Source organism: Ambystoma mexicanum, chromosome 2q, assembly GCF_040938575.1.
Source record: "Ambystoma mexicanum isolate Mex_15411 chromosome 2q, UKY_AmexF1_1, whole genome shotgun sequence".
NCBI classification, from domain to species: Eukaryota; Metazoa; Chordata; class Amphibia; order Caudata; family Ambystomatidae; genus Ambystoma; species Ambystoma mexicanum.
Window position 1 is genome coordinate 1319468150 of NC_090924.1, and position 17094 is coordinate 1319485243.

At 42.2% G+C, this 17094-nt stretch overlaps 1 protein-coding gene across 5 annotated transcripts in view; it reads right to left on the reverse strand.

Annotated features, from left to right (window-relative positions):
* The window catches only part of SLC4A7 (solute carrier family 4 member 7), a 1353206-nt gene that overhangs the window by 153383 nt on the left and 1182729 nt on the right, over positions 1 to 17094 (reverse strand). For 4 of the 5 annotated variants that reach the window (XM_069648778.1, XM_069648775.1, XM_069648776.1 and 1 more), the window contains one exon: positions 12647 to 12754. The exons of the other annotated variant lie outside the window; for it this stretch is intronic. In XM_069648778.1, coding sequence (XP_069504879.1) covers positions 12647 to 12754 — 108 coding nt within the window. The remainder of the gene's footprint in view (positions 1 to 12646; positions 12755 to 17094) is intronic. 5 annotated transcript variants of the gene reach the window in all.

A 17094-nucleotide genomic window follows, 5' to 3' on the forward strand; every position in this document is an offset into this window, starting at 1 on the left:
CAAAAGCAAACGCCAACCAAAAACTATATATTGAATCCACAACAACCAACCAGAAAAACTATTACCTACAACACCAGCTCCCACCTCGCCACCATCTTCAGAAGCAGAGTCACAGAGTGACAACGAACAGGAACAAAGTATTGCACCAAACCAATCGGCGCCTGAAAAATACCCAATCACCTCCACAGCTTTTTTAGAGGAATACAGAAATTCAAAACATGAGAACTCAATATTTCGCCAGAACAAACACTACCCAAGGTTCCCAGCACTCTCAACAATCACAAGGACAAGGAGGGGCAGGGGTCATTGTACCAATACTATCTTCAGTAAGCGAAGGGATGCAAACAAGATCCAAAAACCAAAAATATTACAACTAAAAAACATATTAGTTAACTTAACAGATCTAGAACCCTCACCTGAACTAATAAAAGCCCTAAACAAAGGGCTCACCTTCTGCTCCTCCAGCAAATCAGATTACTTTTCCCTCAATGTTGACCCCTTTAGGTTCTGCAGACTGAAATTGAAAAAACATTTTGCTCACAATATCACAAGAACAACTGAAGAACCATTGATACCTTCAGAACTATCAGTAGCACATGTATAGGACACAGCCCAACTACTCAACATAGGAGAGGAAGAAGACATCCATACCACTGATACAGTATCAAAGAATTGGACATTGATACAGATCTAAGAGACAACACAAACCTAACACCAAAGTCTACATTTTTTCTGCATTTGTCACAAGATAACATTATTGACCTCTTCTTTAAGGCATGTACACAAAAACTAAGAAAATATCTCAAAAGGAAAACTACGAAAATGTATTACAACCTAACTTTGAAAGAAAATGTGAACTAGACAAACTTAGCAGGAACAGTGTAAAAAGCAGACAAGGATGGGAATATTGTTCTCCCAAAAACTACAGAATATCTTAACGTAGCAGAAGAGCATCAAAATTTACAAAACTGCTATGAGAGATTACCTACAAATCCAATCAAAAACTTGGTAAAAGAATTGGAATACCATGACTAAATATTGGACAGATGTCAATCTGTTAACAGAAGATGAACAAAAATTCCTAACGAACCAACACCCGATTTTAGGGACGATCTACTTCATACCCAGGATTCATAAACCCTTTACGTCTTTTCCTGCTCTCAGACCAATAATTAACAGTATTGGTTCCATAACAGAACCAATATCCAAATATATTGATACTTTTTTACAACCTATTTTATCAGGACTTGCATCCCACAGAGACACCAAACATGTAATCCAGCAGCTCGAAACCATCAGTTTGGAGACCAACTTTAAGCTGGGGACTCTAGACGTCTCCTCTCTACACATCCATACCTCACCAAAAAGGGATTGAAGCAATAGAGTACTTCCTAAAATTGAGATCAGTCTCCTACTATTCCCACAACAACATGCTGTTAGAAATGTTCAATTTTACTCTCTAACACAATATTTTCCTCTTCAATGACAACATATATAGACAACAAGGGACTGCTATGGGGCAAAATTTGTGCCTTCCTATGCCAACCTATATGTAGGAAGATTTGAGCTGGAACACACCTGGCAACACAAAGCCTTCACAACAGACTTTATTATCTAATGGGGCATATATATCGATGATGTCCTTATCATTTGGAACGGAGATACCAACACCCTAAACAACTATTAAACCTACCGAAATCAGAATACCTTCAAACTCAATTTCACTATAGATCATAGTGATACATCAATTCACTTTCTAGATTTAGAATTATATGTGAAGGATGACAAAATCTTCACCAAACTATATGTTAAACCAATGGTGGGAAATACAGTCCTACACGCCGAAAGCAATCATCCAAAGCATATCACAAGAAACATCCCCTATGGGGAAATGCTGAGAATAAAAAGAAACTGCTCGGAAGAACACAAATTCTACAAAAATGTGTCTCTGGCTATGAAAAAAATCAAAGCGCGAGGATACTATGATCAACACCTAGAGAAAAGATCTCAAAACTAAGAAACGCACACGAGAGGAAATATTGACAGACAAACCAACCCATAAGAAAACCTTTGAACAAATAACATTCATTACAACCTACTCATCTGACATCAAAATCGTCAGAGAAATACTGAAACAGAATTGGAACATTCTCAAAATGGATGATATATCAGATAGTTTAGATGAAGTGAATATAACCTTCCGCAGAGCCAAAAGTCTTCAGGATCAACTTAGCCATTCCTACTTCAGATTTTTATAAACAAAAAGGGTTACCAAGACTATGGGACTCACAGACTCAGGCAATTTCAAATGCGGACAGTGCATTAGCTGTCAACACAGTATAAACGGAAAAACAAAAATACAATTACCAAACGGTCAACAATATACAATACGGGATTTCATCAACTGCAAAACAAAATGTGTGGTGTATGCCATAGAATGCTGCTGCAAAAAAACATACGTAGGGAGCACCACAAGAAAATTAAAACAAAGAATACAAGAACATATCAGGGCAATCACTAAAGAAGATCCAACATACCCTTTGGGATACCACCATCAAACGGCACAAAGGATCCTCCAAAAATGACATAAGATTCTATGGAATCGAAAAAGAATCTGTGTCTCCAATGGGAGGAAACACCGAAAAAATGCAGAAGCATATTCGATCTGTACTTTGGACTCATGCCATCAAGGCCTCAACACAGGAGAGATTGCTAATTTACTTTAATTGCCACATCCACTTCTCATCAAAATGAATATGCATTGAATGAACATTCCTCTATTTTGTTGTGTATAGTTGGGCAATATAGTACAGAAAAAATGGCTACTGCAATTCATTAACCTTATAAAAAAAATAAATTATGCACCCATAGATACAGTACACCTAAAAATCAAATTATTATCACATGACAAATAACACGTGACCACAAGGAAAACTTAGTATGACTAATAACCTTTTCATTCACTCTCCTCTCAGCCCCATACGAATGAATCCGTTCCCAAACAAAAACTCTTACTCAGCAATTCGGAAGAGATAAACACACTAGCAACATTGCGCAATGCCACACGTTTCCCCAATCGAAATTGGCGGTCGCGATCATCTGAGCAAGATAAACGCGTGATCGCAGCACCACTAAGGAGCAGGAACACACCGCTGGAAACAGCAACAAGATCGTTAGCATGCCGCTCGTAAAGAAAACCACAAAACTGAGCGAAACAGCAAAAAGGTAAGTAACTTCGCAATTTCTTTAAAAAAATATATTCACTGCCAACCCAATTATCCTCCTTCTTTAAAGAAAATGCGTTAGCGAACCTACGCAAAGCTGAGGAAGTGAAAGATACTAAAAATATCCCCTCTCTAAATCTGTCTAGTTTCTGTTGGTTGGGACCAGCAGACGTCAGGGAAAACCCAAAGTCCACTCAAAAACAGATTAAAAGAATAGCACAATGCGAGTAAAAAACGGTTTCAATTTTACCTTTTGTAAACAAAATGGCTCAACTAAGAATATCAATCTAGGGGTTCCATCTGACTAAACTGTGCAAAAACTATAAAACAATCTACTGTAGTGAAAATTTACCAAATATGAGTTTACTTTCTGCCTTTCAATACAAATAAGGAGTTCATCCTGTTCTGCACTGTATCTGAAACGAAATGAGTTGTAAAAATCTGCAAATCTTTTTATTTCTTAGCGACTGAATTGTAAAGCACATGCGTATACTCAAGCTGTACTTTTTCTTTTCTTTAATTTTCAGTCAAAATGAAAAGAAAAGCCTAAAGTGGGTTCAAAATCAAATCTGTTTCAAAAAACAAAAAGGAGTCTTGATTCTGTAGAAAATAAATCAAAGAGGATTACTACAAAATATTGCACGCACTAACAAAGGTTCACTCATCCACTTTATTAATCTGATTCCTCTTCTGATCAGCCTCAGAAAAGAACCCAGTGCAGCAGCTTGATAATAAAGTTCTAAATCACTTACAACAAAAAATATGCAAAAACAACATTATATTAGATCAAAGAGTGTTCACCAATTTGTTGTTTCAAGGCTGACTTTTTCTTTCTTTGGATAACTATGGGCATGACCGGGTGGCAGTTGGTAACTGGTTCCATATCTTTGGGCCAAACACGGAAAACCTCCTGTCCCCATTCGAGGTCAGTTTAGCCCGGGGTATACCCATCAACAGTTTGTCTCCAGACCGGGGATCTCTAGCTGGCTGATAGCGGTAGATTGTAGCGCTTAGTTATTTTGGTGAAAGGTCATAGAAACATCTATATATAAGACACACCACCTTAAACTTAACTTGGTCCTCCACCATGAGCTAATGAATAGCTCTACGGGACGCTGAGATATGTTCCCCTTTCCCAAGATGGGCAATTAGCCTAACTGTCGCATTCCGGGCCCTCTGGATTCTCATCTGTTTTGCTGGGATCCCTGTCACCAGACTGTTGCAGTAGTCAAGATGAGAATTGGTCAATGCCCCTACGACCACTGAGTGGTCTTCAGTTGGCCCCAACCTGGGCTTCACTGCCCAAGGTTTCCTGCCATATACATCCAAGATTTCTCACTTTCCTTGAAAACTGAAGTTCTTCACCCAGAATCCACGTGTTATATTTTGTTCTTCGCCTCTCCTTTTTTCCCCCGGTCCGAATAGCATTACCACTGTTTTAGCTGTGTTAAGCTGTAGCTGGTTACATGCCATCCATCTTTTAATGTCTTGCATGCCTAGATCAATCCTTTCAAATGCCTCAGACATGTTCTCCGTCTCCACGTAGATCAGACCATCGTCTGCGTAGGAGTGGAATCATAGTCCCCGTTTCCTCAGTATATCAAATAGCGGGCAAATATATAGATTAAAAATCAATGGTGAGAGTGCCGAGCCCTGTGGGACTCCACATCTCAACCATAGTAGCTCTGAGCGGAAGGCTCCTAATGTCACCTGCTGGATCCTATCCTACAGAATCGAGCAAAACCAGTCCACCACTACTTTCGAGGCTCTCCCAATTTTTCCAATACGTTGAATGATCTTATGCTCAATCGTATCGAAAGCCGCCGATAGGTCCAGCATCAACAATAAATATTGACGAGCATCCCCTATCTGCAGCTTCCAGTAGATCACCCTGGACCGCCAATAAGGCGGTCTCAGTTCCATGATTGGGACGAAACCCCGACTGGCATTCGTCCAGGAGACCCTAACTATCTACAAACGGCTGAAATTGATTACAGACCACCTTTTCTAAGATTTTATTAGGCCAATATAAATTGGAAACTGGACGGCAGTTTTTTTTTTTAGAACTGTAGGGTCTGAGTTGTGTTTCTTTAATAGGGGTTTCACCAGCGCTCCCTTCAGGGCACTTGGGACATGACCCTGCATTAGAGGTTTATAAAGGTAGTTATAAATGGAGTGAGATTTGCTGCCAAACATGTGGCAGTGCATGCTGGCATAGGAAATGCCAAGTCTTTTGTTGGTTTTAATTTGAGTATTAAGGCTAGCGCCGTTTCCTTCTCAATAGTTTGAAAGCAAAAGCTCTCATTTTCTCCCTGGTGTTATTCCAGCTCTCTCTTCTGGAATGCAGACTATATGGGTATTAAGATTATATTGCATATATGAGATTGTAGAGTGCTATAGTGATAGCTTGCTGACTTACTTTACACCCCTTTGATATATGGTAGCAAGAACAAAAGGACTTTTCCCCCTTGAATGGAGGAGCATAGATACGCAGAGGTTAGCCTCCGACGTACTGATGTCATTGGAAGGTGGAACCATGATGCTGAGACAAGCCGGCTGTGACGAAAAAGTCCCATAAGGCGATCCGGAGAGAACCAGGATGAGAAGCCAGAGAGAACAAGACACGTGGCCACCGAGGCACAGGGCTGTATGAAGTTGGCAAAGCCGAGCAGAGCCGGTCCAGAAAGAAGGCGTAACCATACTCAGGACAGGTGAGCCTGGAGCCCAGGAAACCACGCCAAACCACACTAGCGAGAGGAATGAGTCCCCCACTCGTACTACGCAAAACCAAGGAGGAAGCAACATAACAGCAAAGAAGCACTCCCACTTGCATTCAGGAGAGGACGCCCGGGAGCTGCTGAGAATGCAAGCATCACAGGGTCAAAGCCACTTCTCTGGAGAAGGAAACAGGAGAAGGAACAAAGTCTAGGTCAACCAAGTCCAGAGAGGGAGATGGATATCAATAATAAGAGGGATTAACAGAAGCCCTATAAACCAGAGCCTTGGAATTAGCCAAACGGCTCAAAGCTGCATACAAAAACCAAGAGAAAGATATATTAGAAGGGAATACGCATACCGCTATTAATCACGTGATTAACTGGGAACAAGAAAACCAAGGACACCAGGACGGTCCTATAAAGCAAGTAAGGAATTATCTAAAGGAGAAACCAGAATCAAGCAAGACTGAACTTTCATGGGGACAGACCCACACATTGGGTGGAGGAGGATTAAAGAAATATCCCTTCATATTCGACCACAGAGAATTGACTTTTTGGAACTTCAAAGTTTATGCTACATATCTAAAGAAAACCTTTTCTTTATTTGGAACTCCGACAAGACCGACAAACTGATAGTCAGGAGACCAGTCTTCTAGTAAATAATTGTGAGAACTGAAATTAGGAGAGCGATTCCTGGAAACAATGGAAGATGGCACAGTAAACACTGAGGGAAACCTTTATTGCCCGCTTTACCTTTTAAGTTGCTTTTCTAAGTTGCAGGGCCAGCTTAGAATTGGATTTCGCTAGAGGACAAGGTTTATCATTTTGACTAGGACCCTTAGTTTAGTTTGTTAGGTAGGGAGCGTCATTATTCGACCCGGATCAGAAGACGTACTTTTACTACAGGAGCTTTAAATTAAAGATAACTTCTTACTGACCCTATTACTTTCTTATGGTATGTCACAGAGTTTAAAGGCCAAATACATTTGTATTTCCGTACTCCTGTGTTGCTTGACTTATTGGAGTGCTCGGTGTGTCGTTAACTGCACTATTGCACCACCCCATATGTCCTCTGAAGTGTGCTTTACTGAGAAGTCAATTTTTTACCTTGATAGAGTTTGGCCAGACCAAAGTGTCAATTAACCCGTTCAACTAAGGTTGCTTCAAAATTCTTCCACAAGGATGGTTCCGATAACACATTTTAACACAGGGTGCAAGAGTGCCATTGGAATAATTGCTCAGAAGTTTGAATTTCGAACTTCTGGCCAGTTTATCAGAAGGGAATGCATGCAGAAAGGCCCTGTCCTGTATCTTGATATCTTTTGCTTATTCTTAAGTGGGAAGTAAATTATACTGGGCTTTGTAAACAGATCTTTTTGCAATATTCACATTTCAAAACCAGGTTAGAATAACACTGAAATTTAGTTCCCCGCATGTGTACAGTGCTAGAGACCGGGTGTGGTTTGAAGTGAAAAGGACCACCCTCTTCACCCCAATGGCACAACCTTCCACTCTGTCCAGAGCTCAGCTGTGTTCGAACCCGTCCCTGGCAGAGGAGAGCGCATGTTTGATATGCAAAGAAAGTGCCCAATATTTTTGGGACCTGTAAATGTTATGCACATTAAGCAAAACATGCTGCATACATGTAACAACCAATACTATAAGCCGGTGACTTTATCCAACAGAAAGTCCACACACTCTTCTGGGTCATTTAATCAAAAGTGTTCATTCCATGGGAGAGGATCACAAGTTGGCCAATTCTGGGTAAGACATAGCTAGGTAGGCTTCGCTTTAAGATTCAATGTTATTTTGCATGCAGATTACTGTTGTGCAGCAGAAGTCAAAGCATTCAACTGTGCCAATTAAGTTGGTCGAACCCACAACGTCAAGTACACATGTTAATCTCCAGCCACCTCTGTGCAACCTGCATGCATATGTGCACATTCTAGCAGGGTCCTTCATGTCTTTATTCCTTACACAAGGGATAAAATGAGTCCTTTTAATAACCGTAGCACCGATTATTAAAACTACAATCATAAGTTGTATGAATATATATAAATTGTAATGTCCTCCAAAAATGTCCATCATATCACAAACGTTGGCCTGGTCCATGAAATCCTGGATATAACACTGCACATGTAGCAAGTGCAGAGACCGTTTTCCATTTTGTTGCGTCTCTAGATGGGAATCAACTGAAGAAACGTGGCTCTGAAAGGACTGGACCCAATATTAAATTGCTGGTGGACAGAGAATATAGGTGCACTGCTCTGACCAAGGAAAATTGTGCATGTCCTTCTGAAAAAGGAAGGAATTACTCAGGGCTAAAACAATATCACCTTCAATTCACGATGGTGAACACGGCAACATTTGCCTTACAGGGAGCAAATGCTGTGCCACAGAAACAAGAATTCCTGAACTGTATTGAGAACCATTATGGTTGGTGCAATAAGTGCATGAAAGGAACTCCTTTTAAGAGTTTGAATTCTAAAGTCCACCACCAGAGGGACTGCAATACAGGATTGGTAATCAGAATTTGTCTAAATACTGGTCCCAATGTTGAGCTTTTTGAAGCAGGAAGAGTGTGTTAGGTAAAGTTTTCATAGTAATGATAAATCTTCCTGACCAGTGTCAAACCCAGAACCTTTTGATTTTACTGGTGGATTATTTTTTCCTGTACCTCTGAGTGGTAATCTTTTTCCACACTGACCATCTTTTACTCTTTTTATGGGTGTCTTAAAAATGACACTCCATAGTGTCTTTTAATAGTTATCCTCTGACAACTTTTTGGCAATAAGTGCCTATTGTTGCTGGGTTGCCCTGGGGCTCCTCTTTTAACTTTCTCTGGCTAACCTTGTGAGAACTACAGTTCCCAAGGGTAGAAAGGATCTTTGGATCCCTTTTACAATTTATTAAGTGAGATCAGCACACCCCATCTTACATGGAGTGCTGGGGAGATACAAGATCTCCTCTTTTACACTAAAACTGATTCTGTTACAGGGACAAGCTTACCTTCAATGGCTGGTGGCAGTGGTACCCTTTATTAATTCGGTGAACCTTTACTGCGGACTGTTTGCAAAGCCCCAGTAAAGGTACCCATGGGTGCTCATTTTACCAAAATTGCCAAGGTCTTGTTTTTTCACCATTTGTGTTCTTGTCCTTTCTTGTTCCTCCCCCCTCCCCCCGACATCTAGGACAGGAAATTATTTTGTGTGATTTCTATCTTCGTCAGGAGTCCTGTTGACTCCACGCCCAGGCACCATAGTGCCTGTGAAGGCAGGAAGTGAGGGAGGAGTCCAAAACTCTGCAGCGCCTTTGTCTTCAAGCCCGAGTGTGAGATTCCAGTTCAAACTGGAAGGCTGGCTGTCCTGAAAGGATTGCCAATCCCCCAAGTTTGAATGTTACAAGTCTGTTTGACTCGCTGGATTCCATGTCCGAACCTGGACGCTGAAGGGGTAGTTGACCACTGGAACCAAAACCGAAGAGTAAGATGAAGTATTTGCGGCTCAAACTTTTTCCAGTGACCGGAGGGCCTGCTGTGTACAGGAACCTGCTCTAGCCCTTCCTTCCAATTGACCTGGGGAGTCAGAGCCTGGTGAGACCCACTAGACTCAAGACCACCTGCATTTTGAGCCAACCCAATGCCGTGCTGCGACCTTACGGGGCTGCAATACCCCAATACCCTGGGATTTCGAGCCATTGTGCAGTGCACGGTCTTCCGAATTCCAAATCTCGCTGAAACTCCTCCAGAGGTAGGATTCCAGTCTGTAAAGTCCCCTCACCAGAGTGCTGAACCTTGCAAACTACGAGAATCCAACCAGCGATATTCAGTCTTCTGTGCTCCTGAAAAAAAGGCGCCAAATCCACAGAACTGCATCCAGTTGCGAGGAAAACCTTGCCTAGAGCGTTCCCCGTAATCCTTGCTGCAAAGGCCATTCCAGTGTCCTGTCTTCCTAATGAAGGAATTTAACAACCAGGTTTTTGGCTGCAGATCCTGAAGTCTTCTTGCTGCAAAATCTTGTGCCAAGGTACTGTGCTGGCTTGGGTTTTTAATTACTTTAAGTCTCTTGTGATTCCTGTGCAGTTCTGGGGTGTTTTTTGTGATTGGGAGGCTTCTCATCCAGTTCACCCAGGGCCAGTGCTGGAATCTTCCTAGGGTGTCTTCTGTGAAGCCCCTGGACCCTCAACAAACTCTAAAAGTAAAGTACACACTTGCTCCAACAGTCTTCCTTAGGAACTGACTTTTGCTACTTAAGAACCTATCCTGACCTGCCTGTTGGCCACTAGACCCTAGTGACCCCCCCACCCCCACTTCTGCAAATGAACACTCATGCTCCAAGAATAAGGGAAAGACATCTAAGGATTGGGCCTTTGGCCTAGAAAAGAGAAAAAGTGTTTAAACGTTACTTACTTGCAAAAGAAGTTGGCTGGTAACTAACTCAGAGTGAACAGTTACAAAATGTATTACTTACGTTAGAAATGTTCTGCCATTCTGAAAAGTAAATCTAACATCTTTCTTTCCTTAGAAACTTGTTTCGCCATTCTAACAGAAAGTAGATGTAAGGTTATATTACTTATCTGGGATTTGGTTGTGCCACTTCCCTAAAAGTAATGCTGTTGGTTCCACTTCACTATTCCTGTTAGGATAAACATACGAGTGTCCCCAACTGGGTCTTGCCTCCCCGGACTTGCGGTCAGCCTGTTCAGAATAAGGCTGCATTAGGTTTTACCTACCTAGAATAACTGAGTCATTCATAAAGTGTAACACTGGGTTTTGCTTTCCGTGGTCTGTTGTAGACAGACACAAAAACAGTCTTAGGTTTATACCTGCCTTTAAGTTGCTTATAGCTCCTGTAAAAAGTGTATAGGTTTTACTTACCTGGAGTATAACTTATCCTAAAATAAGTTTGAGCTATTGCTTACCTTAGTCCGAACTGAAAAGCAACCAATTTAAATATTACACCCAAGTTCCAACTCCCCTAGAATAACTGCGTTATCCTGCATCAGAGTTATAGGTGTTTTACTGTCCCTAGAATAAGTGTACCACTATTCACAAACAGTATATTGTCCAGTTGGATTACTACGTGATTTCTTGCTGAGGGTCATGGTACAACTGACGGGGTCTACTACCCTGGTATTATTGAAACTAATCTAACATAACTATTGGTTTTGACTTCCCTAGAACTCCTGTTAGGTGTTCCAAATAAGGTTAGATGCTTTGGGCTGTGCACCTTCAAGCACAGTGTTGCGCTTTTATAATTTGTGTAACATAATTTGATGGCACTTATTTCCCACAAGATTTATCTGGGCCTAATTGTATTTAAATAAACCATTTATTTGTACAATACATAATCTTTCAGTGTTTCTTTGGACCATTTTTTATTACAATTTCATGTGTACTGATTCTACAGCCTTCTCTCCCTCCTAAAATATGCATGGCTGTTCTGTATATGAGACCCTGAACACAAGCGGTAAAGCCTTATACCAAGAGGGGAGTCTTGTACTGCCACAGTTGAATGGTTTTAATAAGCCCTTAGTTGCACTAAAGAAAAACTGTCCTAACAGACATTTTAAAACGTGGTACAAAGGTCTTCATTAATGCCTGAAGCCACAAGGCCCAAAAAGCTATGGATTCACAAATCCCCGTATTAAAACCACCCAAACCAAAATTTTGAAGGTGGACAATTAGGACCTTTATCAGAGTCTGAATGAATTGCGTTAGTTTAAAAAGACATCAACTAGGACTTCACTTGATACCAAAGCCAACCAACAGCACCAACAAGGGGAACGGCACTCACCACAGCAGTCTAACACTCCTTTACACTGGTAAAGAAGGGAGGGAGAAAGGATGCTTTGATTTGTACACATGGGCGTCGGGCTATAGGACTTGCCCCTAGACATTGGCAAGCAATAATATATCCTTGGCAAGTAAGAAATGGTGCTGTGTGCACAATGAGCAATGGATTTCACAAAGAAATGTGAATGTATTACTGGATAGTACTCACACTTATGAAAACCTGGATTTTGGGCAAGCTTATAAATTCAACTTTTGCATCCTTTGGGAATACCAGATAATTCCCATGGCCTTTGCTTTAAACTTCTGTTTTTAATGATAAAATAAATAATTAAAAAAAAGTACAATCTTGGTTTCGTTATTCTTTGACTGTGGAACGTTAAAATGGGTTAATAGATGGATGTATCCTGGTGTACTTTCTTTTTTGAAACAATAGTTCAAGAGCTTTTCTAAGATGGAGTTCCATTAATTCCTATTAGTATTATATGGGGAAAAAACACAAACAAAAACTCAATTGTCTAGTGCTGCAACTCATGGTCCTTGCCCCACAAAATACACTTCCCATTTTCAATACAACCTAAGGCGTCCAGGGTTTATGCAGAAGCAATTTCCCTTTTTTCTGGATCAGAGTTTTATTGGCCAGTGTAAGCTACTAACCCCACACCCCCATCTCTCCAAGCCATATTTGTGACACTACTGGTTAGCTGCCTTAGTAGTGACTCACTGAAAATATTTCAATTTATGTACCAGAAGTATAGTTACTAGAGAATGGTAGAGTACTGCATTACACACCATTAGAGGCAGGTACAGCATGAATAATACTCAACTGTAGAGTTTGGATTAATACACAACACATTCAAATTTTCCTTGTATGAAAGATGCCAGCTAGAAAATTAGCCATTCATGACACCTACCTCAGACTAGCTTTGGTTGGTTTGGCATTTTCAGGGTTCATGGCAAGAGCTTTCCACTGTGCAGTTTTTGCCATTTCATCAGATATGTTTACAATGGATGGATCAAGGCTAAAGAATAAAAGGATATATGTGTTAGTATTGCAACACCATTAATCGTGTTGGCAGTAGTTACCCTCTAGCAATAATAGTAATTATATATATTTTTTTTCCAAACTCACAATTAGGCTTGAACAAACTAATCAAAAAGGCAAGAAATAAAAGGAAGTGACTGCTATGGAAATCAATGCCACAGGTCACCAAAGTAGCACTGAGTTATCAGCTGTAAACTGCTGCCTAGACTGTTAAGCATTATGAATGTTGTAAAAGGATCTACTCCAAATCATTATCCCATGATTAGCAACAGCTGAGCGTGCATGAGGTCCAGAGCAATACCTCATGCACTTCCATTGTATTTATATTTATACCTATTTATGCCTTTCTACACAGATCCTTCAGAACACGTCAGGATATCCTCAAGGTTGTAATATGGACCAAAATGTGGCTGTCCACCTACAAACAAAAATCACAAAAGCTGCCTCCAACAGAACCGCACAGAGAATGCTCATTTTTGATTAGTTTCATTACACTCCACAGTTGGTCAGTTTCTGATCTAATTTCCTTTCAATCACAGATTAAATAAAACATTTTCTAAGGATAAAACAGGAGATTAAGATGGTCATAGCAATATGTAAGATAGTTCTTTACCAAGTCACACCAGAATAGTAAAGACCAGTATCAGGAATATTTACTACAAGTCTTCTAGTGAGGGCCTGAGAAGACTACCTGGTAGTGCTAGGCAAGGTTTAAATGGAGTTATTCCAGATTAACACAATAATAGAGGGGAGAGGGGTGGTAGTAAGGTACAGCTTGCGCAGAAACACCAGCACACAAAGGAAGTCCACCCAATCCAAGCAAGCTCCCAGTTACAGTACCTAGAGAGGAGTTGTGGTTTAACAGTCAAGGCACACCTCTAGAGAGGGATGTGGGAAAACAAATACATAAGCTACTTGTTCAAATAAATGAAATGTACGCAACAGGCTGCCGTTTAGAGTGCTCTTTATCTACAGGGGTCCGTTCATGTAGAAAAGTCCCTGGTATTTGCATTGTTAACATTTGTCACAAGGTTCGCCATGTTGATTCTAGGCAAGTCAAATGTCCTAATTTCACTCAACCACAACTTCCTTTTCTAATGGCAAATCAAAAGCACACAGCTTAGCAGGTCTGTGGGATATTGGCCCGATTCCATGGTTGTCCCAGGTCAAACATAGGCCAATGTTAGCCATGGAAAGCTGTGATCAGGCGGATATGGGATACATTACTCACCGTAATCGTATTTCTGATGCTGGTATCTGCTTAGATTCACATGCTGTGCATAGGCCGACATCTAGTGGAAGCTGCGGAGTATTACAGTTTTTCGAAACTCGAAAATAGGCGTCGATACAGGGCGTGCCAGTAATACTATCCCTAGTGTGACGTCCACTGTACCCAAGATCCCTCACGCGTCTAGGATCCTCAGATTGTATTTTTTCTGACATGAGGTAGCATGAGGAGTAGCGCGAGTACAGATAATACAAGCAGATAGACAGAAAGGTAAGACTACAAGCAATCATGCGCCTTCTCTCGGAGGGGAGGAAGGGTGGGTCGCATGTGAATCTAAGCAGATACAAGCAGCAAAAATACGATTACGGTGAGTAATGTATCCCTTCTGAGGCTTGTGGAATCTGCTTAGATCACATGCTGTGCATAGATTAGCGAGCAGTACCAGAAGAAGGAGGTGGGATGTGAGAAGGGTCATGAGCAAATAAGTGTCTTAGAACCGCTTGTCCCACTTGTGTATCTGCCTTGGAATGGGTGTCAATGCAGTAATGCTGAGTAAAAGTGTGAATAGAGCTCCAAGTAGCTGCTTTGCAAATGGTGTCAAGGGGTACATTTGCAATGAAAGCCAGAGTGGCCCCAATGCCTCTAGTAGAGTGGGACCTTGGCGTAAAAGGCAGAGTCTTTTCAGAGAGTGAGTAACACAGCTGGATACAGTAAATAATCCACTTCGAGATGGCACCTTGATCTGTTTTCCTTAGCGGTCTGGTTTTATTTACATAGTAGAGGACCGCCCTACGCACATCTAGGGTGTGTAGTTTCACCTCAGCCGAGCTTTGCGGGTTCTGGAAGAAAGCCGGAAGCTCGATGGACTGGTTTACATGGAATTTTGATATAAATTTAGGCGAGAACCTAGGGTGTGTGCGTAAAACCAGTTTGTCTTTATGGATAGTAAAGAAGGGATCCTGCACTGACAGAGCCTGAATTTCACTGACCCTTCTTATAGAAGTAATAGCTACTAAGAAGGCCGTTTTATAAGTCAGGTGTTTGAGACTGCTTTTATGCATGGGTTCGAAAGGGGGGCCCAGGAGCTTGGCTAGCACCACATTAAGGTCCCACCGTGGTGGTGGGTTTGAAATAGGAGGGTGAAGTCTCTTTACTCCTTCCATGAAGGCTTTAACTACTGGTACTTTCCACCACGAAACCTTGCTACGGGAAGTGGTGTAAGCCGAGAGGGCTGCCAGGTGTACTTTCAGTGAGTTAAAAACCAATCCTGCGTCTAGCAGGTGGAGCATGTATGTAACAATAGTGGAAGGAGTGCAATCAACTGGGTTGATTTGTCTACTCTGGCACCAGATAACGAACCTCTTTCATTTGTCAAAGTATCAGTGCCTTGTGTTTGGTTTCCTAGATTCCTTTAGGATGTCCATACACCTCTGTGGTAAATTGAGGTGTTCAAACTCTATGACCTCAGGAGCCATGCTGCCAGGCTCATCGAGTTGGGTTGCTGGTGCACTGTTTGACCTTGGTGCTGGGACAGTAGGTTGTACCAGGCTGGAATTTTGATGGGCTTGCACACCGCCATCCTGCGTAGGTGTGGGAACCACGGTTGTCTTGCCCACATGGTAGCAACTAGGACGAGCGTCATCAACTCCCTGTTCATGTTGTTCACCACTTTCCGGATGAGAGGAGTTGGTGGAAAAGCGTACGCAAACATCCCTGACCAGTTCATCCACAGGGCGTTCCCCTGTGAGTCTGGTTGGGGGAACCTGGATGCAAATCCTGGGCATTGTCTCTTTTCGCTTGTGGCGAATAAGTCTATAGTGGGGAAACCCCACTGAGAGAAGAGATCTTCTACGACATCTCTGAAGAACCCATTCGTGTTCCTCTGGGAGGGAGTCTCTGCTCAGAGCATCCGCTAGGGAATTGAGCTCCCCTGGAACATGTTGTGATGACAGGAAGATGTTCCGTCTGAGTGCCCATATCCAGATTTTCTGGGCAAGCTTGGACAGATTTGGCAAGCGAGTCCCTCCTTGCTTGTTTAGGTAGAACATGGCTGTAGTGCTGTCCGTCCGGATTTGCACCGACAGGTTTAGTAGGTGGGGCTCGAACGCCTGAAGCGCTCTGAATACTGCCAGCAGCTCTAGCAGGTTGATGTGGTTCTTGGCCACTGAGTGAGACCAGAGACCCTGAGCTGTGTGGTGGAGATGGTGAGCTCCCCACACCATCAGACATGCATCTGTAGTGACTACTGCCTGTACTTCGGGATCGTAAAAGGGTTTCCCCTGTGCGAGATTTTCTCTTGTCCACCAGTGAAGGCTTTGTACCAGTGTTGGCGAAACGACCACTAGATCGTCCCACTGACCACTTGCCTGAGACCACTGTTTCGCCAACCATTCCTGCATGGGACGCATGCGCAGGCGCGCGTGGGGGACCAGGTAAATGCATGACGCCATCATGCCCAGTAAACGCATTGCTTTGCGTACCGTTATTTGTTGACCGGACTGATAATGCGGAATTTGCAGTAGTATATTCCGAATTCTTTCTTCTGAAGGAAAGGTCAACCCCTCCTGGGTATCCAGGATTGCCCCTAGGAATTGTTTTGAGGTGCTTGGCACCAGGCTTGACTTCTTCTCGTTGATTGAGAAGCCTAACTCGTGGAGGAGGTCGATAGTCCTTTGAATGTTTGTCCTGCAAATTCCTGGGGTTTCCCCCGTTATGAGCCAGTCGTCCAGATAAGGGTACACTGGGATTGCCTCCCTGCGTAGGTGTGCAGCCGCCACCGCCAGTACCTTGGTGAATACCCTTGGTGCTGAAGCTATCCCGAAGGGCAGTACCTTGAATTGGTAGTGGCGACTGTCCACCTTGAAGTGCAAATAGTTTCTGTGCGCTGGGAACATGGAAATATGAAAATAAGCATCTTTCATATCCAAGGTTGCCATGTAATCCCCATTTTTAGGAGCAGGATTACCTCTTGTAGCGTGGTCATACAAAATTTTTGGGGCTTGACATACTTGTTGGCAGGCCGTAAGTCCAATACTGGGCGCATTGTCAAGTCTTTCTTTGGCACAAGGAAGTAAGTTGAATAAATACCC